Here is a 22,568-nt window from a genome sequence, read left to right on the forward strand (position 1 = left end):
CGCCGAGCGCGCGCCGTGCGCCGCGACTCGCTTCCACTCGGTTCTCTGCTGTGCGGTGCGGTGCGGTGCGGTTCAGTCGCAGTCAAGTAGCGGCGCCGGGCACGACGACGACGACGACGCCGACTCGTTCTCCGTCTCTCAGCCTCCTGTTTCACCGTAGCCGCCGCGCCGAGACGAAGCAGGAGAGCCAAGCCGAGGCCGGTGCGCGTCTAAAATTAAACTTTTCGCCGGTGTGTCCGGAAGGGACGTTTCTTTTTCCACCTCCGGCCCATCTCCTCTTCCTTCTATCCTTGGTCGCTCCACTTTATTATATATTCCACTGCCAGTTCTTTCTCTCGGCGAAGAGATACGCGGCTGCGGGTGCGGTTACGCGACCCGAGAAAATGAAGCGACGCGGTGAATTTTTATCGAGAGCCGGCCAACGATCTACGTGATTACGCGCGTACGTCTATAATTAACTATAGCGCGTTTCTGCTATCCGCTCTATAACGGCGGGGTAAAGCGACGCGTGTCGTGTCTCGTCCAACGTGGCTCGCGACATGCGCTTGTCCAAGGAACCAGATCTCTGATATTTAAAACGCGATACTTTCAAGAGGGAATTTATCCCCGACCTGGACCGCCCAAGTCCCAGCGTTCCAAGCTTCACCAACGGATGGATCGTCTTTGAGGACTCGACTGATACCTCAACCTCGACTCCTGCTCGAGGTTGTCCACAAATATATATCGTGCCCCGCGAACCTTGACCGTGACAGACCGTTTGGTGCTCGTTTACGGGTTATTTTCGCCCTCCCCCCCCCCACCTCCCGACAGCAGGAACAGAGATAGAGAGAGAGTGGTGGCCACGTCGCGCTTGTGCGTTTCACCGAAAGATCAAGAGGAGACGGCGCGACGGCGACGGTTTTCCTTTCTTCCAGCGAGCGTCTCCGTTCGTAGCAGTGATTCGTCGGTGACCGTGGGCAACCGTGACTTTTAATATTACGTACGATTCAAGTGTAAAGTGAACTCTAAAGTCTCGACTGCTGGATTCACCGAGAACGAGCAGGGGAAAGAGCAGCAGTCTCGAGTTGTCGAGGGGGTAACATCAGTGGAATCGGGGGAACTCTGGTGGCTGACAGTTTTCAAACCATCGACAATCATGCGCGAATAGAGAGTAAAGGTAGAAGAAAAGCCAGAGAGCGAGGGAGTAAAGGGGGGTGAGAGAGAGAGAGAGAGACGGTTTTAAACCGATGAGATGACAGTGCTGTGCGTGCTGTGGGCAACCTTGTCCACCGTGGCATCGATCCTCGCCTGTTCAGGATTTTACCTGCCTTACTGGATCCAGGTAAGCGATGCGTTCTTCCTCCTCTATCCATCATTCGATCAACAATGCGACGCTTTCGTTGAATTCTACGCATAACTCGCAACTATTCCCCGTTGCTCCTGTACGAGCGCGAGAGGAAGAATGACGCGGCGACGCGACGGCTAATATCTGGCGATCGGTTTGTTCGAAACGACGCGACGCGAGAGAGAGCGCCTGCAGCGAGACAATGTTGCGCGTTGCGATCACGTTCCGACAGTTGCACGAAATTGATTGCTCTTCGGAACGAAGCAAAGCCGAAAGCTGAAAGCCACCTCGGTTCACTTGTCGTTATGCAATATGCATCGCCCGCTCCAGGGAAACGCTGGATTTTAGCTTCTACAAGTGGCGACGAGCAATAAAGAATCGGCGTGCCACCTCTAGCATCCTCGCCGCCTGTTAGCAGTGTTAGCCACATTTTTTCCAGCCAATTTATAAAGCGTAAATCCTGTTAGGAGCACGCGAGCAGAATCTCGTCGGATGTAGTCGTTAATTAAGCGACGCGTCATCGACGCTGACGAAGGGAGAACCGCGCGATATCTGGCTTGGTGATGGAATCAAATTTTCAATATCGATTTTATCGCAGTCCGCTGGATACCACCGTTCGCAGCGTGTTTTCTAAATTGAACACGGTCGTTCGACGGGATTAACAAACGGCGCCGCGCCTGTAAATCCTTCTTCGGAGCGCGCCAGGAAACGAGCAAAATTTCGATTATAACGTTTCGTGCGAACGCTTATCGAATTAGGCGGCACGCGTGGCTGCCACCACCGAGTGAAAACAGGGAACAGCAATCCTTCCAATTGTAGACAAATTAGAACTAATAGGTGGTAGCTTTAGGCAGGATTTGGCGATTACTTTGCGCGTAAGAAGGAAACTCGCGTGGATGAAGATTGGCACGAGGTTGGCCCGTGGATCTCGCGATCGTTAAATTGGCGCGAAGCTTCGCCCACGCCAATTTCAACCCACCTCCGTGCCCGCACGGCGCGACTCGCATCAAACCATCCGAGGAACTTGGAAACTCTATCCGCTATCGTGAACCGGCAACCCGTATTAATGTCTCCGGGGATGCGGAAACGTTGCTGGAGAAACAAAGATCCAAAGAAACGTTAATAGGTTTCCAAGTTCGCGCTCCGCTACCCGCTTATCCCGACCGATCCCGAACGATTCCGAATTTCCGAGCCAAATGCTACGCGAGATATCGAGTCTCTTTCGATCGAGAAACGCTAATAACAATCATAGTGGCGTTCTGTCATTGAAAATATTATACGTTAAGTAACGTCTCTGCGGATCCAGCAATTATCGAGAAATTAAAATGCAGCAAGTTTTATGCGAATCAACGAATCCAACCAGCTGTGCGATCACACGTACCGGGCAACCATTCAATTATGTATGTCGCGACGAATAAACGCACGTGTAACTCGACAAAATTACCCGACATTACTTTACCGCTAAATGGCTACTAACATTCCTTACCCGACCTTAGCCTGGGCAACGAACCGGTGGACTTGGCATCCAGAAATTCAACACTTTCCATCGAATCTCGTTAACTCTCTCGCCGCGCCGTGTAAAACGCTCCACTAATCCTCGCTATTATCCGTTGATTTTCGCTGCGTAATTAAGTGCGATCCGATTACAGGTCGGTCGCCGCTACATTTCGGCGAATGCGAATGCATTTTCAAAAGCTGCAGAGCATAGAGCGAAGCTTTAAACCTAGACAACAGCCATTTTCATCGAGTAAAGTAGGGAATATTTCTCTAGTGTTAGACGCATTAGCATACCGATTAGTTTCGAGGCAGAGAAATTATTACAAGTTCTGCATGAAGCTGTTTACACAGAATAGGTAGCGCGTTTCCTGGCGGCGCCTGCAACTGTTCAGTGGCATGGCGCGATCGCGCTACGTAACGAACTGTTTACACGGGTCAACGACCAACGAAATCAACAAGTGAACAGCAGATCGCGCAAGAGAGTGGCGCGCGACGCCCCACCGATTAACGCAACTTTACGAACGCTGCTGTTGCTCAAGCGTTCGATTCGCAAAGACGAGGGAAACGTAATCGGATTTTTAAAGCTCGAATTGTCGGAGCCGCGAGGGAAGCGAGAAAGGGGACACTTAGGAAACGTAGGGGGAAAATCGGCGAAAGGGCATCGCGATTAATCCGAATTGCAGGGAATGGGAATCGAATCGCTTACGGCGTCACGAGAGCCGCGGGGATAGTCAACAAGTGTGCAAACTTGTGGACATCGAGGGCTAGAAATTTGGAGGAAGGCGGGCGGGGGAATACATATATCGCGTAGCATAGTTCGTTACGAACGAAGCAGGATAAGGGAGTCTCGGATTGCCGATGCAACGGAGGTTGTTGGGAAGGCAGCTTTGCAGCTGGCCCGCTCCTACATATGTACCTTCTTCCCTCGGACTCCGATTAAATTACTGCGAAGCAACTTTTCCTCGTCCAAAGTCTTGGAGTCCCAACTAGCCGAACAAACGACGCGTGTTTGGGAAATTCAGTCAGGGAGCCGACTCTTTAAAGAAGCCAGGAAAATCCTTTCGAGTCTGGACAAGTGGTTGCACAAGTTTCCAGAAAAATTGCTTCCTCTCGCCGTTCCTGCGCTGCCTTGGCAATTATCCCGGCTGACGTTTAGGCAACTCCACAGGACTCGTGGAAAAACTTGGAAACCTCGATTGATTCCATTGCGATTCGTTCTTTCGAAGAAGAATTAAAAGCCCATCGCAAAGTGAAGAAGTTTTAATGACTCCGGCGGGGGGTGATTAAAGTGACGCAGAAAGCGGGCAGAAAATGGTCGATGAATAATTTCGGCGCGAAGCTCCAAGGTTCGAAGGTTCGAGCACGGGGTGTCCCTTCGAAACGTATAGCCTTCTCGAGCAGCAGGACGGCCGGGCCGCGGCGCAGAAGGGGGCCCTGAATAGCTTTGAAAATACTCGAGTAGCGAAATGAATAAATGCATAAGTGAATTTACATTTGCCTTGCTCGCTTCTTCGCCGCTACTGTCCTAGAAAACGTGCCGTGCACTCGAAAAACCACTCAAGTAGGCCGTGAGTGGCCGAGTCTGGTCATCTAAAACAAAATCTTGCCGTGGAACCTACGCGCGTATCTATTGCGAAGGAAAGAAGGGACCGAACGCTGCTCGAGACCGAGTCGCGACAGTTAATCTCTCGAGGAAGGAAGAAACTACTTACAATTAGTTGGCACGGGGTCAACGGTTTTGTTCGCGAATCGAGTCCTAATGCAAAACCGTCGTGTATTCCGGCGTGCAAAGAGTAACGATCCCGCTGCCGCTCTTCTCTCTGCTCCAGTCGAACGCCATTAACTCGACTAAAACCCTCTGGACTTTTGCACGCGCGAAAGCAACCGCTGCACGGAAGTGATTCTCGTGAAATTTCACCGAGGACCGTCCCCGAAAAGTTTACTCCGCTTTCACGATTTCGTCAAAGCGGAGACGAAAACACGGCAAAACGGACCCCGTCGACGTTTAACCTTCTCGCAGTCCTCCACCTCTCCTGGAATGCCGTAAAACCGTCTTGCGAACGCGATCCGTTTCAGCCGCCGAAACGAATACCGAAATCCTCGGGCCGTCTCGCTTTTCATTCGCATCTAAGTGCACACGTGTGTATTTGAAATTTCAGGGACGGCTGTTGGGAAAAGCGGACGCGTACTTTAGTTCCTTTCGGCGTTGCAACTATCCACGAATAAGGGCGCCGAACACTGCTCCCGAAATAGTTTACGAGTGCGCCAGATACTCCAGGTATGTATGTACGTACGTAAGTCTGGACGGCCGCGCTGAGCCGTTCCGCTTCCCTTCTACTCAAACGAGTCAAGTAGTTAGCATTTTTTAGCATTTTTTCATGATTTTTCACACAGTAACTTGACCAGGACTATTAAGAGTAAACTCGTTATCTTCAAAGGTTGCGATATAAACTCTTGTTCGACTAAAACTAACAATAAGTAGACGGTGCTACTTAGTAAAAGTAGGAAGAAGTTTGCGGCCCCGCGATTACTAAGCCTTATTTACTACTTCCGAAGAAGGCTCGTATAAATTGTCCAACACCGCTTAAAATTCACCATACCTCGGTGTTCTAGTTCGCAAACAGCTATTTTTATGCCGGAAAGAAAAGCTTGTCGGACACGTATTATTAAGACGTGGCAGAGAATACAAGTTTCCTCCTATGTATTCCGTATTCGCGCACGATGTTAAGAGAAACGCGTGCAGATTATAGGTGTCTCGAAGGAGGCTCGGCCGGCGATAGGCCACTTAATTTCAGTCGGTGACGGGTGAAGACGTAAGAACTCGTATAATTTCAGCCACGCAGCTGGAATAATTTTGCAGGAATGGCGGTCGCAAAAGCGAAGCTAAGAACTTGTAAAAAATTTCTTCGCGCGCAACGATTCTGAGTCTGTCTCGTAAAATCGTTGCCACTGCAAGCCTGAGAGTTTCGTTGTTCAAAAAAAAAAAAAAAAAGAAGCCACGCGGACTACAGCGATTGCAATCCCTAGGATCGACGCGGATTTGGTTTCGTATTTTTTCCCTCTTTCCTGCTTCGGTGTTTTTATTTTGTTTCCGTTTAAACGCGCAACGACCGATGAAATACCCCTCCCATTCCTCCATTTGTTTCGATCGTAGTCACTCGGCCGGGAAACGCGGGAATTAAAATGTAATTTCCCGGTAAATATGGTTACGCGTGTAACGACACTGTTCCCACTATTTCACCCTGGTATCGGGAAAATTCGTTCGAATCGGTCGCCGCCGCGCCGTCGATCCGATCCCGTCCGCCGATACGTATTTTTCATGCACCGAATTAACCTTCCGCTCGTTCACCGGCCGTGCCGCGGCAACGTTTCTGGTAGAAACTTTCTGCTCGCCAAGCAAACTGCTCGCTTCCCGACAAATCGTTCTTTCCAACCAGACCGCTTTCGAAAGTACATACATACATATACAATAATATGGATTTCGAAATCAAAAGGGAAGGCCAAAAGAAACATCGAGGATGATATATATATATCCACGCGCGTTGTCCGAAAATTTGGTTCACAGAACATGCGAACGTTTCAAAGCACCAAGCACGTGCTGCATGGAACTTTTGGGGGCCACTTTCGAAGGACGACGCTTTGATGACGGTGACGGTGCCGGTGCTGGTGCACGACAAATATGTACTACCGAAGAAAATTCTGCATGGATCGTGGACGTTGGAATTGGATACGGGCTGTGAAACAAAAACAGAATGCACTGGCGGCCGAGTGTATCGAATTATCGCCGTTTGTGTTAACGCCGCGCCGGTGAATCGTGAATCGAACTGCCTGGTGGCCAGTGAGCTCGAAATTCCAGTAAATACCTGGCGATCCTGTGCTATGCCAGAAAATCAAACTGCGAATCAAATACGTAATCTCGCGAGCTGACCTCTTTTACCTGGACAAATGTAAATGAATCTCCTAATAGACTCCAACAGTTTTTTTCCGTAATTTATTCGCGAATCAGATAATTGGATCGCGAAACAGAGAACGGTGAGGCGTGGCTGACGCTAATCGCGATTCGATAAGCGCTCCGCGATTCCCGTAAACGCACCTAACTATCGATTACCGCTGCACACACAAGTTGATACACAATGCAGAAAAGCAGGTGTTGCTAGGGAGAAAATTCATTTGTTCGCTGGCTGCCTTTGAGAAGGGTGTCGGGTGGAATTTCCTCGAACGCCGAAACTTTGGAAAAACTAACGCGGCTGAATCCAGTTTTAATTCGTAATCGATCGAGACGCGCTTCGTTTCATCCGACTTTCCAGTCGGAGCTTGTTAATTAAAGCTGGTACTACAGGGTCGTTGCTGCGATTTCCGCCATTTCATTAAACGGGATCGCATTCGATCGGTTTAATCGATTAATCCGCACGCTGCACCGCGCCGCGCTTTGGCCACTCGATTCAGTCGGATCACGTTCTTTGTAGTTCTCCTGTTCTGACTCTATCTCACCCCTGGAAAAGTCGCGGAATTCCACGGTATCGGAAAGTTTGATTGCAGCTTCTGGGATATACCGAGCACCTGGTGGCAGGCGAGCACCGTCACGATGGGAATCGGCGTGGCGATCGCGGTGATCGGCGCGCTAACTTTGCTGGCTGCAGCCTCCAGTTTTCTGCCGCACATATTGAAAACACCCAAACACACCAGAGTTCTGGGCACCCTGCAGCTGCTCGCTGGTAAGTATGCCTTTAAATTTTCACATCCAACGACACTGAACTCCGTAAACCGTATCGATCGAGTCACCAATTACTCTCATCCTAATAAGTATAACTATAATCTAGAGTCTAGAGTCTAGAGTCTAGACTCTGACAGGTAAACATTCACTTATAGCGAATGGAGTTTCCCGATTTGGAATATATTTTTTTTTAAAATACTCGCAGTAACTAAGAAATCCTGAAAGTTATTAACGTCCAACCAATTATTCTAAAATAAGAGGACCCTGCCGTCCCTCGCGCGCGCCCATTGCAGATACCATTTTCAGGATTTCCTAGGTATTGTACTTACTATGAGTACTTTCAGAAAAATACATTCCAAATCGAGAAACTGCATTCACTATAAGTGAATGTGCCGAAGGAATGGAGTGTAATCTTGAGGAACCTACCTATCGTTACATCGGTCTGGATTAGCTTTCGTACGATCGAGGGTTAACCGATGTGACGCGGCAAGAAGTAGGTATAGTACCGCACAGATATGGGGAGGTCGTAAATTAAACACTGGAACAGCGGCGGTCTTTGAGGAATATCAGTAGGAATTGCGTTCCAAACACGCGCCCCTTATATGTGGATAAATCTATCAATTTGCTCGTTGCGACTCTCGGAACACTTTTACGACCGCCCTCCCTATATCTTTACTTAACGCAAAGTCTGCCATGGTTTCATTGTTGAACGAAACCGGTAGGTATACACATATCACGTACCTATCTAATGAGCTTCGCGATGGACTACCCGTGTACATTCTACGCTCTACGGGATAACGCTTGTACTCGCGATAAACTTTACGACAGCTCTTTACAATAGACTTTGCAGCGTGCTTCGTAACAGGTTACGCAACAAGTTCTATAATAACTTCAACATCAGTCTCTCGAGAAGGCAGTTTATAATAGAAGTGATTACAAGTTTCCCGATAGGCTCCGGTCCGATAGATCCATAAGGTACATATGTACTTATTGTTAGGTACGTACGATACACTACATACCTACAGGTTCGGGTAGATTTCGTGGCTTTGCACGGATGTAGGGCAGGGTGGGACGACTGGGGTTGCTATGGAATGGTTGCAAATAAATTTCCAGGGAATTGCAGAATAGGGTCCGTAGGGAATTTTAAACGTCTTCCCGACTTTTCACATTCCCTCGGCGCAGTTTAATCCCCCGCGGCGTAGTATTATCTCGCCGGAGCAGTATCGTTCGAAGGCACGATAATATTTAACCGTTTACAAAGTTTCGCGGAAGGAAACGGCAGCGACGCCAACGCGTTCGGGAGACAGAGACGTAGAGCGAACACGTTAATAGGAACGTCTGCTGTTTGCGAAGTAATGGAAAAACCCGTCGCGTTGCGTCGCGCCGCGTGGCGTCGCGCCGCGTGGCGTCGCGTCGCGGCAGCGGTAGAGAACCACCACGGTCCACAAAGGGAATGGATATTACTCGAATATCATTCTTTCAAACGGTGACGCGTCCCATTTTCGTCCTCGCCGTTTTCCAAATGAATTTTCACCCAGCGCTGCTGGCCCAGCATTATTACTAACAAACTTCCGGAAACACCACTCCGAGAGTAATTCGAGTATTATGTATTATTAGCGCGGCAACTCCGATATCATTGTGCAGTTTGATCTGTAAAGATGCGAACATGCACTGACCTTTTACGGCCAAACTTTTGTACCCGGGAAATTTCGTGCTTGTTTCTACGGGGGTTCGCAGAAGTTGGATACCCCGTATCTTGAAAAATTTCCAGTAAAAATGGCTGTACCAATGTTTGCCGTGCATTCACGGTTGATGAAGCAAAACGAGGGAAAAGGAAGAGAGATAAAGCGTGGAAAGTGACGCGGTTGCCCGGGAAGTCTGAGGTCGATTGGCTAGGGCCCGTGTAAACCGAAACGGTACCTACTGGAATTACCTGGGCGGCAGTGAACGGTAACAACGGATATCAGAGACGCGGAATGCCCGGCATCCCTGTGATCCGCGAAAGGACTGACCTGGACGATAATGGAAAGACGCGAGAGATTTAGCCGGCTAGTAAACGTGCTGTGATTTTCTGGTTACAGCGGTGATGATATGCGGCGGCCTGGTGATGTATCCCATAGGATGGGACAACCGGGAGGTACGGGAATCCTGCGGGAAGGGTGCTAACGTATACAATCTCGGTGAGTATCGCTCCGAGCGCGGATTTAACGACCCGTGCCAGCGCATCCCCACGGCGAGCTATTTTCGCGAGAATTCTTGCGACGTGACGCGACGCGACGCGACTTGTTTGATCGATGCCAAACGATTCGTGATCGCTAGGGTCTAGTGTGTTATATACGCGTTGCCGCGTGGCTTCCCAGAAATAAAGGCTGGAATTAGCAACGTTGAATAAACGTTGATTTCAGGTAACCGTAGCCATTTCAGGGTTGAATTGGTTTTGCATGCTCGCGAGTTATTTGCATCCGTGGCTGGTTCGAGCCTCGAGGGTGATGTCGTTAGGCGAGATTCTCGTCCTGACGAAGTATAGAAAAAGCCGGTCGGTGTGCAGCGACGGAGACGGAGACGGAGACGGTGCGTCGGTAGAATTACTCTTACAAATGTAACGACCTTCGTGGAAGTTTGCGCATTGGGTAGTAGCGAGCACTCGCCAACCTGCAACCATTTCAGGACTTTACTTGTCGAAAGTACGAGCCGCGCGCGTCTACCACTCTGTAGTAATTCTTGATTTTCTCGCGATTCGCGAATCAGACGAGTCAGGCCGCCCGCCCGGCACGACTGCGTTCAAACCGTTCCACCATTTACTCTTCAATTTATGCCAAGGAATGGTGGGCGTTACGTTTTGCAGCTCGTTCACTTGACCGTGGAACGCCCCGGCCGGATATTTTCGATGACCGACGTGCTCTAAGTTGATCGAGGTGTATTTAATCGAGGATGGACGCGTTCCTTTGGAGGATCTACTCAGACGTGTCGCATCTGTTTCAGGAAAGTGTTCCGTGTCGTGGTCGAGCCACCTGCTGGTAGGCTCTGTGGCGTTGCTGATGCTGTGCTTTGGGCTGAGCTTCTGCGCCGCACGGCACAAGCCGTCCAACCCACACACCGACCCGCTGCGCATTTGACAATCGAGATACTCCCAATCGATTCACGCCTATGCCTCGCCAAAGACGACCACCCTCTCCTTCGTGACGGTCTGTTGACGAGCCCGTCGACCACCGAACCACCGCGGACTCCAGTATCCCCCTCGTCGTGATCCCGCCACCAGATCCAGAACCGCGGCTCTGCGTTCACTCACGTGGGTATACGACCAACGCATGTCTCTGTACGCGTGTGCATACGCGTGAACGTGTGTACTTATGTGCGTAGCGCGTCCGCCGTCACGCGCCCTACTATGTATTTAGAGATGAACGTTTATCTACGTTTATGTACGTTTCTGTACGTTGTTAACGTGTATAGCGTAGCATTAGGTCGAGCGCAATGGTTTTGCGTTTGGTCTCTTGACATCCTTGGATATCGATGTATCGTCGCTCGTCGCTGCCGCCACGGAAGAGCTACTTAACCAGTACACACGATATGTATACGAACGAGCAATGGGACGGAACGTCTGCTTCTTTCCGTCGTGCTTCGCCAACCTTCCAACACCTCCTCGAGTCCCTGCGGAACGTGCAATTGTATTCGCCACGTTCAAACCCCCATGAAGCCTCCCTATCTCTACAATTACTTTGCGCTGTTTCAAACTTGCTAAACCGTTCCACGTGGAACGCGTATTTTATCATCCTGCCGCAAGCAAGTTTTATTAAAATGTTCAGGATGCTATGGTCCATGCGAAATAAAACAACTGCACGATCACGCTAGAAGACGAGGAAACTTTGCTATCGGACTTTTCACCGAAGCTGGATATTGAAAGGGAATTCCTAATTGACATTAGTCGAGCTCACAGTGTTGCGGGAGGTAGCGCTAAAGTACACGGAATAGTCGTAGATTTCGCAGAATCGCTCAGAGTTACAGTCCTCCGTCGCGGCTAGATTAAATCACGCATTAGACAAAACGCGCGCCGCACCGCGCTCCTCCGCGCTCCTCCGCGTTTCTCCACGGCGGGGGAGGGGCTCGATTAATTCCCATCAAGGGAATCGAGCTGAAGCGCGGGTTGTTTAGGAGCGAGCCGACCTACGCAATGCTAATCACCGCATTTTACGCCTTGGCCTTTCCAATTCGCGAGACAGGCGGCAAGCAATCGGCAATGCGTTAATGCGCTGCTGGCTGCGTAATTCGCATCCACCAACAGCGCCGCGCCACGGAAGGTGAACGCGCTGGCGCAAACTCACGACACGTTGCGTTCCTCCACTCGATTTCTCTCTGCTAGCTAGAGGATAATTTGAAGGCCAGATAACAATGCCTGATCGATACCCTTCTGGTTCGACAAAGGCTCCAAAGGTTCGTGTCACAGCTAGTCGCAATTAAAATTCCACGCACGCACGGACAGGATAGGAATAATAACGGCAGGCAAGATAGGTATCGATTTACGAGTTGATTTTCGAACGGAGAGCGGGGGAGATGATTGGCGGCTGTGAAGGGATCCGCATTGTCCAAGTGAAATTCGCGTTACTCGCGAACAGTCGAGTAAGTCGGCGCTGCAATCGTGCTCGCGTTGATACGCTCGGGTTGCACGCACCGGTGCTTCGGTTCCTGGCTAGTGCGCTTTTGCTCGATCCGATTTCAACATAGTCGCGGCGTGCACGCAACAACGAGTTCATCGCGGTTCGACGAGCTTTGTCGACGGACCACCGAGCAAAATAAAATCGGCGCCTCCTTTCGCCGTGCCGCGTGGAAACCGCCTCCGATACGATCCAAATTGCCGCCGAGTAACACGGAAAAGAAGAAAGAAGAACGCGGAGAATGGAGAATCTGCCGCGTTACACGCTTTCTCGGCCGCGTGAAAAACAACGCCACCTTTGAAAATATCATAAAATCGCTAAAAGCCGAGGCCCCTTTTTCCACGCGCTTTTCACCTCTCTTACGTTCACGCCCACCCCTCTGTTCTAGCTAAGGCTGCCTCTTGTTTTCCTCTCTTTAAAGCGAATCTCTCGCCCATGCCGACGCGAGCGCCGCAAACTGCGCCAGACGAAAAACGTAATTGTCAAACCGACAACCGACTCGTTAAGCTTACGCCTAGACTAATTGCTGCTTGTCTCGCCTCTCGGATAGGGGCCGTCCTTAAATTACGTAAGGGTAATTTTGCCGATTTCTTACCTCCTCCCTCCCCCAGAATAACAATTACGTAATATTTTTTACATTCAATTTTTTCAGTTATTAACATTCTTTTAAATCTTTATATCATTCGTTTAACTCGATTTCGGGATATTTAAACTAAAACTACTTTACTGGAACATTAATATGACAGAATTTGTATTTATTGAAAATTAGGTTAAAAAATATTACGTAAGACGCTACCTGACTCTCTCTCTCTCCCCCATGCGGCAGTTTCGCGGTTTAGGATTCCGGCTTCTTTCCAGATATACGGCCAACTCAGTCGCCGCTGGTCGCCGCTCGGAGGTAAAGTTATATCGCGTGATCTGTACGCGCTGTGAAAAACCTTCGCCTCAAGAGAAGACGGACTTGGAAAGGCGCGGAATAAGATCTATCTGTTGGAAGTGTAACTAATTGTAAGTACTTAAGTACCTAACCATCGCCCTATAGCCAAATGGGAAACGACAAAGTTTTTATTCAAGAATCGAGAAGATTGTCTTGTTGTGGGACGGATCGACACTTAAGTAGGCATTCGCTCCATTTTTTTTTACATATTTCATCATTTAGTGATGAATAAATAATTTTTTTGTGAAAACAGACACATTCGTCTGGATTAGCCAGGCATAATGAGCCGGGGTACGTTTCGTGACCCCAGAATTTACCGCTGGAAAGTTTTTAGGCGATACACAAACACACAAATATATAAACTTTCTGCTTTATTACAGATTATCTTATACTCAAGAGAATCTAAGATTACGGGTAATATATTGTACAATAAGTACAAAAATCATTTAAATCACTGATAAGAAACTTAAATAAAATACAGAACTTGATTATGTATCCGAATGATCTAGCAAAGATAATGTTACTGGCCACATTTCAGCTATTGGCTGGCAAACGATAGTCAATTGTTGAATTCAGGAGCGGATTGTCATGGGTCATTATTAGAACTTGCTTGCTTCTTTTTTATTTGTTTCCCCAAAACTCGATTCCAATAACTCTCTGATTACATGCATGATTCATTCATACATTTGCACGTTTCACACCTCTGCGTGCTTCACTTGCAACATATATTACTTATTATTATTATATTTTAACATTACTCAATTAGAGTATTTTCAAGTTAAAAACATTCATTTTGCACCATTATTATTGAAAATAAAAAAATTGAAGCAAAACAGTATATTTTTCCTGACTTGTACCTGCTTTTGTGCAAAAAAATATGATTTCTTCAAAGTGTCGGATGCGGTCGGATATAAATAATTGAATTTCGTGAAATTGAATCTATCCAGAATTATGAGGTATGCTTGAATTTGCGAACGAATACGAACAATTCTTTTAATTTAGAAAAATACGAAAATGGTAACAAAAAATCTTAATTTGGCAATAGAATATAAGTATTTATATTTTTCATTACGAGAAAAAGACTAACTAAAACTATTCCAATGTAAAAAAACTGATCATTTTCTAGAAATGGAAATCTAAAAATTTTTGTAAAATATTTAACAGAGTAAGCCCAGAAAGCCCGAAATAAAGATTTCAAAAACTACTGCGAATTATACGTAAAAAGAGCAGCCGAAAAATAGCAAATCAAGATATTCTAAATAATTTATTAATAAGCCCTGATCCATATAAATATATGAGCGACGAGAAAAAAAAAGATTATTGTATTTATTATACAATATATTACCTGTAATCTTAGATTATAATCAATAAATGATGAAATATGTAAAAAATGAAGTGAATGCGTCCCACTGTGCATCGTATAGCGTAGTTTTACAAATTAGGACAGTTACGACACTACGACAGTTACGCTTTTAAACGAGGGGTAATTTAAACGATGATTTCTTTGAAAGAAAAATCGAAACGTTTTCATCTGGGTTTCTCGTTTCTATGGATATAGCTTTACCGTGCATCGTACACCGTACACCGTACACCGTACACCGTACACCGAACGCTGAGATCCGAGTGGTTTAAAAGTTCCCCTCGAGGAGAACGAAGCTCGCGGACAGAAAAGATTTACCGTGAAGGATTTGAGGAACCGGTGTAAAAGAAAAGTCAGGTTGTGAAACAATCGACTCGTGTCGAGTCGACCTGAGTCGTCGCGTGCGTCGCGTGCGTCGCATCGCGTCTTCTCCCTCGTTTTTCACCACGCGCCTTCTCGAGCTGCTCCGTAGTTCTCCCAGCTTTTCTTTTCTGGAGAGTTACGTTTCGCTTGCAGAGACACTCGTCCGTGGAACCGTGGAACCGTGGAACCGCGTCACACGTGTAATGGTGCTCGCCGTGAAAATTATTACAGTCGACTTCCCGTCTTTAACGTCTTTCCGTTCCTACCGTTCGCCGGCTTCTTCCAGCCGTTTCTTTCGCCTCTCTGAGTTCCGAGAAATATTTTCCGACGAAGCGAGCGCTTCCTCGAACGAAAACGCACGGCGCTCAATCGATCTGTGGTCGATCGATCCCCACCGCCAGCAAGACTCGTTCGTCCAAAGTCTTTGATGTAAAGTTTCCACCATGACTTTAGTCATCCTTCTTGAGAACTCGCCGCGAGCCATTTCTCGGGACGCAACATCTACCGATACTCTACTGTACGCATAGGGTAAAGTAGCCGAGTATGAGACCCATTTCTTAAAAACATCATAACTCTTGACCGAGAACACTTTTATTAAAATTCGACACACATGACATGTATTCTTAATGCGATATGTCTCTAATATGAGACCCAATTTGTTGAAACTTATTTTTTCTTTCTTTTTTTTTTATAAAGTCGGCACGTGAAATCTATTTCTTAACCCATTGTTCACCTAGCACATCTGAAGAGTAAAGACCTGTGCAAAACAAACATTCTGTATCATAATTTTCTTTCTTAATCACTTTCATTATTCAGACCAATTTCTTCTTCACTCTCATCACTAGAACTTTCACGGGTCTCGTATTTGGAAACAATAACACGATAACTACTAAGTAGCTTCGAAGTTAAATCTTCATCATTTATTTGAGTATTTGTGAAAATCATTATACACTTACCACTTTAGAGGTATTTGCAAGTTAATCGAACCATTTCAAAAACTTTCTGCAACGTATTTCAGAAATATGTGCTTGCTTAAGACGCTCAACGCAACTAATACACGGTTAGTTAGTAAAGAAATAGGGTCTCATATTAGGAGAGGTCGTCATATTCGGCTTCTTTACTCTACGCGTGGATATGGAAATAAAAGGGGAAGTGAGCACGAGCTACTTAGGTATATATGTAGATATGTGTCCCAGTTTTCCATGGATGGTGTTTCGCCCACCACGTGTTTGCAAAGGGACTTGCCCGTGTCGCGGCATCCGTTCGAAGGCAGGAAACGTGAAAGGAGATAAAAGTAGCCCGAGTAAGATTCTCGGCATGGGTTTGCGGCGAAAGTCGGATGAAAGAAAAGTTGAAAACTCGTTCGCCTCCGAGTTTCCGGCGTGGCGAAGACTGCCGCGATCGAGTTCTCGTCGATTTTCATAGTATCGGGTGCGCCGACCTGTTGCGAGAAAGAGAGCCTCCTCCTTCGCTCTGTCGAGCGGTTCTAGCCACGTTGGCGGCAGAATTCAGACAATCGTGGGACAATTGGCTCCGGGACTCGTTGGCCTTTGGAATTCCTGTCGGATGTCTCGCGACCCCATTTTTCCTACACAGCTTCCATGCCGGAGTGGATTAAATTTCCCTTTGTTCGGGTTATTTATGTAGTGGAGAGCGACGTCCTCGTTGCTCCTCGGTGAAGCTAACTAATAACTTTCGACCCCGACACGCTCGTTTTGATGTACCCGTGGTTTACCGCGCCTCAAACTACCGGCACAATTAAATCGAGAGCTCGAGCAGAGTAGATTTCGATCCCCGAGGAGTCCGAGGACCAAGTTGGCTGACGTAATCTCTAAACCACCCGACCGCGACCGGTCGAGTTGTCGAGACACTGCGGAGTGTGTTTTCGCTTTCAGATGAAGAAAAAGGAGGGGCGCGAAGTAATTAAAAGAGATCCTGTAGGTCGAGATTCAGTATTTCAGGAGCGAGGGGACGAATCTTGGAAAGGAAATGATGTCTAAGGTTTTACCTCGGCTCGTAAACTCGTCCTATTCTTTGATGCTTGGAGGAAACGATGAATCGATTGCGACGGATTTGTAACCATTCCCTCGACCCTTGCTCCTTATTTGCATGGAAATTGCTCGCCCTTCGTAGACGCGGAGATAACGCCAGCGCCGATTGGATAGCGCTTTTGACTGCGTGGTCGGCGACCAACTTTCGGATAAATTAACTCCGATCTGATAGTAATCGACCGTCAAAGTGTTACGTTGCGTTGCAGTAAAGTCAAGCTGATGGTTGGAGGATTACTTAGTTTCCTCTGTTCGCGTCGCGTCGGTGGCCCGTGTCACGTAACGCGTTATTACGCGTCACTAAAACCCAAGCGTGTCCAAATAATAGCGACCCGGGTGTTGGCTGAATCTGGAAAAGAAACTGTCTTTGACATCAGAGCCGGTGATCCGATTGTTTGGCAATATTTTTTCAAAGCAATTGAAACCTTTGTTAATTGCACGCCTATCATTTGAGTCTCGCTATTCCTCTATTTCCTCGGTGCGTGTTCTGGTGCGTAAACGCAACCAAAATACTTTGGAATACAAATATGTATGTACGAAAGCGACGAAAGCAAGTGTTTTGCGAGAGTGGGCGGTAAACGCTGCCAGTGTGCTCCCGTCACTTATGTAGCACTTGATCGACTGTACATATTATACATATACGTATAGGACGTAAACATTCGACATGGCGTAAATGTTACCTATTATTATATTTTATAATAAAACTGGAATAAACCGACGAATGGTGCGATTCATTTCAATCCCTTAGCTGTTAGCTTGGAAATCGAGCAAGATTCTTTGTGTTATAAATTATAAGGTATCGTTGACCGCGACTAAATCGGGCTGCTGCGGCCACGCATCAAAGTTTACCGTACTCTCCCGCGTATCAATACCGCTGTCCATTGGTTTCGGGCGTCTCCGCTTTGATAGACCATGAATTAATTAATTAGTCGCGTACCAACCGTAAGTTTGTTCCGCAATGACCGCAATGACCGCAATGAGAGTACGGTGGGTCGATCGGGGCAATCGGGACGAATTGGCGCGCGACAATGGCACGCTTCTATCGGGAACAAAAGGTACTCGATTCGAGCTAGGTAAAATTAATTGGCCGGCGCGGCGCGTCGCGTCGCGTCGCGTAGCGTCGTGGCGCCGTGACTGCTGCGATTGCCACGCCGAATCACACGAGTATCACGAAAACCGGTAGTTTTCCATTTATCCTGGCCATTGTCTTTGAAATTCGCCGAGAAGCATTCCCTCCTCGATTGAATGCCTCGATCGAGAGCAACTATTGTTTCGCCGCAGCCAGGTTATCGTCCCAGCTTTTTCCTCTCCCCTGTTTTCTTTTTCGTATGCTCGTTTAATTGCAATCAGTTTGCAACGCCACGTTCAATGGGCAGGACAAACGAACCTGTTCCGTACATAGCAACTTTCCATGAAATAGTAGGTGCCATGCTTTTCGATTCGTTGGAAATTGATCTGATGGCGGACCAGGGATCGTTTTCAAACGGTTTTGGAGAATCGCAGGTGAGATTCGAGCACGGACTAACGGACAACCACTCTGGTTTTTGCCAGGTTTCTTTGCGAATAGTGGAACACACCTCGGCGAGCGATTCGCTTTCACCACCAGCTTGCGAGCTGTGTACCCACCTAAGTAGTTTTCCGCCAAATGCCTGTCGCAATGCGTAAGTACATGCCCGCGTTAAATACGTGGAAACTTATGGAACCGAGGGACCAAAAGAATACAGATGAATGGACGAGCTTAGTCAACCGGGTGTTTTCACGCTTCATGCCTACCCCTACTATCCAATGTAAGTACCTAAGAGGCGAAAGGCGTTTTCCGCGAGGAAAATGTGCGCGATCCGGACGGTAGTCGCCATGGGCAACCGTATCGACGGCCTCGTTTTAGTCGGTCTATCGATACGGGATACACGATCTCGAATCCAGTCATCCAATTATCCAGCGGGCCAAACCTAATTGGCAACTGCGGCGACTGTGGCGTTCGCGCCAGCCCGACACCCGCTCTTGTGTACCTACAGGACGCGCGAAAAGGCGTCGCGAGGCGTTGCGCCTTCGAGGTTAATGCTCTGCTGCCGCGAGATACCGAGCCGTCGAGTTCCCCTTCGGCTCGACGATAAATTTCTCTGCCCGGGAAGCCTGGAAAAAGCACGTCGATCGACCGTGAACGAAAGAACGGGCTGACGCGCGTCGATACACCGAAAAAACCGGCTGGCGCGATAAGAAGCGGCGAGGACGAGCAAGAGGGATGCCGCCGCGCTGAGCAGCTAGTGCTAGAAAACCAGCCCTTGTCCCGTTGTTCGGTCGTACATTTCTTTCCTCGAAAAATGGGAAAGTTCAGTTGCGTATACTTAGCCGATCAGCCAACATCCTTGCCGTAATCCTCGAATAATGTAATCTTGTACCGGCGTCCCTTCTGACTCTGACGAGGATACCTATCCCCATCCTCTATGCTGGAATACCTAGCATTAGATGCGGCTTGGAACAGGAAGCTCGAAGCGATGTCAATACCGGGCCGCGGTGCAATGGATTCGCGTCTCTATTTCCCTCGAGCTACACCTGATCAACTTGCAAGCTGTTCCATTTGTGGCACGAGGCGAGACGTGCAAGTTCAGCAGCTAGCCCTCCCGTTTATACATAGTTAGGTTCGCTCCGTTTACTCGGGTGCACCGACTTCCATACAAGTGCTTACTTACGTATCGCCGCCGCCCCGTTGCCCTTACATTCAAATCGTGTCGCTTGGGAACGGGAGCGCTACTTCCTCTTTGATCCTCTTTCCGAGCCGCTTCGCTCTTAAACCTCTCCCTTGGCGCGACGTTTCTGTTTATTTATGATTCTCTCTGCGGATAAGATCGAGCAGCCAGGGCGGCAGGTAAAGAAGAATACGTATAAAAGGGGCGGCACGGAATGTAATTGGGTATAGTGGTGTCGCGCAACGTACCTATCGCTAGAATGGGGGCATTTGAGCCGAGTCATTGGTTCGTATAAATTCACCACCTTCCTGCAGGTACAGCTGAATTTTGGGAACGCATAGTTATTCCAAGATTACTTTTACTTCTTCGGCTGAACCGTAATTAACCAGTCCAGACTAAAGAGGTCCTGGTCACGAATCTTGGTCGGTATCGAGCACCTACCTACATAAATCCGCGCTGATCTTGGTCAGTTTCCACCGCGAGAGGTTTATCGTGCTACGCGAGACTTGGATATCTATCTCGGATCACGGTAAACTCCCTAAATAGATCGCGAGCAACTGATATTCGGATCTGCTTTCGGAACCGGTCTGAAAAAAGTCTCGAGGAGAAGCTAAGAAGACTTCTTGCCGCTGAAGAGGAGAGGACGAGTAACCGGCTCGCGATCCGCGATCCGCGATCCGCGATCCGTCCAGCATTCGGTGCCTCTGGGAGGCCATGCAAAGCGGAAGAAGCTAGAGACGGCTTTGAAACCGAGCTACTGCATCGCTAGGAAGATTGCAAGTTGGAATTTACGTAGCGAATATTTCCCTCTCCGTCTCCTCGTTCTTTGCCTTCAACTTTCTCTCCTCGATACTTTTCCGTGGTTTTTGCGCATGTTGCTCTTCTCCCGGTAGTGTCCGTTGTTTCGTTCGGTGTGCAGTGCACCGCCTGACCGTCTCTTCCTTGCCCCGTGAGGGGGCGAAATAAAACACCGGCGTACCTAACTGTTTTGCACTTTAAAATTTAAATTACGCGGATTTACGTCGCCCACCGCGGCGGTGAAATATGATAACCAAGCTAGCGGCCCAGGAGAAAGTCACTTTGACCGTATTTTTTCCCACTCCCTCAGATATTGTTCAGCCTGCATCCGGTAACGTTACAGCGTTACTTTAACGGTGTAATTTGAAAAGTTATCGGGCTACGTTTGCCGCGGGAAAAGTCCCATCGGGACTTCTTAGATCGATGGAGCTGTCGCGGAGCAGTTCCGCGAGAACCTGGATTAAATAATTCGTTTGAACGTTGGAGGGTCGATACCTTTGCTTCCGCTGTGTAACCGTCCAAAGGCGACACAGCGAGCCAACAAACGGTATTCTCTATTCTCGCGAAGATTTACAAGTACTACAAACCCGAATTTGAAAAATAAAGAAAGCAGCTCGTATTGGGTTGCATGCTCGATACTAAAGGGGCGCGAGGCGTCTTCAACGATAATGAATCCACGGACTAAGTTTGCCAACTTTTTGAGCTCGTCGCGCAAGATGGCTTCAGCATTACCACGGCGCGGTGCCTAAACTTTCCTCCGCGTCCTCGGTCGTTTCCACGAAAGTTATGGATACGTTAATACGCGTATCCGCGAGCAAGCGGAAGAGGTAACGCGAGCGGCTCGCTTGTCATATTCCTGGAACCGAGTAGCTAGGTATAGAATCCCGATTCGACTAGTGACTCCGAAGTTCGATCGCGGTAACTTTCATCTCGACCCATTCAACGGACATTCTCTTAGTTATGCCGGGTAAAGCCGAAGCACGTTCGAGGAGCAAACTGTTGCCCGGAATGTTACGGTGTAGGTAAATCCGCAAAAACAACTCGCACCGGGACTTATTACAATGGCAGCAGAGATCGTAAGAGTAGGAGATTTCGGAACTCGAATGAAAAGGAGTAGGACGTACGCGTATTTCTCGAACGGGTGGAAGTACACTTGGATAGGTCGTTGGGTTTTACTTCCTTGGTTTTAGATGGCGCAGCAGAAACGTTAGTCTTTACGTATCTACTTTGCGCGATCGTTACAACATCGCGTTACATCGGTTATCGTTTTGCGATGCGTGGAATCGAAGGAACGCCTTTGGACACGCAACGCGGGGTCATGACACGGTGTAACATTCTCGCGCAACTATGGCCGATAGATAGTTCCAGTACGCTGCACGGCAATGCAACGAATCCGACGAAACTCAACGGTTATATGTCTGTGGTTTCTATTTACGACTCTCTGTGATGTTTAACGAAATGGCGAACCAGAGATGGTGATTCACTGAAAACAGTTACCTACCCACATAGCTGAAAAAACATTTCTCACCGCGGCTGGGGTTAAATTATTGGTGAGAGAACGTGTCGATGAAAGATAGACAAGTCTTCTGGACTCTATTCTATTTAGGTGGTCTGTGTTCAACTGACGAAAAGACCGCGACTGTGGCGACGCCGAGGCCGAGGCCGAGGCCGAGACGTAGCAACCCGAACGAACGATCGTGTTTCGACTCTGGGGGATGAATATTTGTTGAACTCGACCCTCCGGGCCGTACGCCGCTATGCTGGCTATAAATACTGTTTTGTATGCATGCTGGCTGAGCGGACCGCCAAGCACAGATAATAGGAAGGAAGCCCGCGAGAAGCTACTTTGTCTAGATCCTTCTCCTCCTTCTCCTCCCGCTCGCCATCGACCTCTCTTCCTTCCATCTTGGTACGTAGCTAACACCGAGCAACTGTTCTCGGCCCGCGGCCACCGCCTTTCCAACAATAATTACCCCACGTAACAACGACCAAGTCTAATAACTCGACGGGCAGAAATTGTTTTGACGATGCCGGAAACTCACAGAGTCCTCGAAATGGTAAATGGATGGGCAAAATTGCAGTTGATCCGACTTTCGCTTGACAATTTGACGAGAAGGAATTTTTGAGAAAGACATGGTGGATCGGAGCGAGGGTAAAAGCAGATAGGAGGTAGTGGATAGCGTGGGTGCGC

The 22,568-nt window shown here is 48.2% G+C and overlaps 1 protein-coding gene across 2 annotated transcripts; it reads left to right on the top strand.

The window, feature by feature from the left end:
• The first annotated feature begins 1,168 nt into the window (after positions 1 to 1,168).
• Positions 1,169 to 17,610, top strand: LOC143373166 (LHFPL tetraspan subfamily member 6 protein). 2 transcript variants are annotated; one of them, XR_013086420.1, is made up of 6 exons: positions 1,169 to 1,321; positions 4,981 to 5,099; positions 7,361 to 7,536; positions 9,617 to 9,715; positions 10,518 to 13,192; positions 14,680 to 17,610. XR_013086420.1 is itself a non-coding variant. In XM_076820122.1 (5 exons), the coding sequence occupies exons 1-5, from the start codon at positions 1,232 to 1,234 to the stop codon at positions 10,649 to 10,651; spliced, it is 618 nt and encodes a 205-aa protein (XP_076676237.1). In that variant the 5' UTR covers positions 1,169 to 1,231; the 3' UTR covers positions 10,652 to 17,610. The 2 variants fall into 2 exon arrangements, 1 of the variants encoding a protein (XP_076676237.1); XM_076820122.1 differs by having other exon boundaries at positions 10,518 to 17,610.
• Positions 17,611 to 22,568: the final 4,958 nt, after the last annotated feature.

Source organism: Andrena cerasifolii, chromosome 9 (assembly GCF_050908995.1).
Source record: "Andrena cerasifolii isolate SP2316 chromosome 9, iyAndCera1_principal, whole genome shotgun sequence".
Lineage (NCBI taxonomy): Eukaryota > Metazoa > Arthropoda > Insecta > Hymenoptera > Andrenidae > Andrena > Andrena cerasifolii.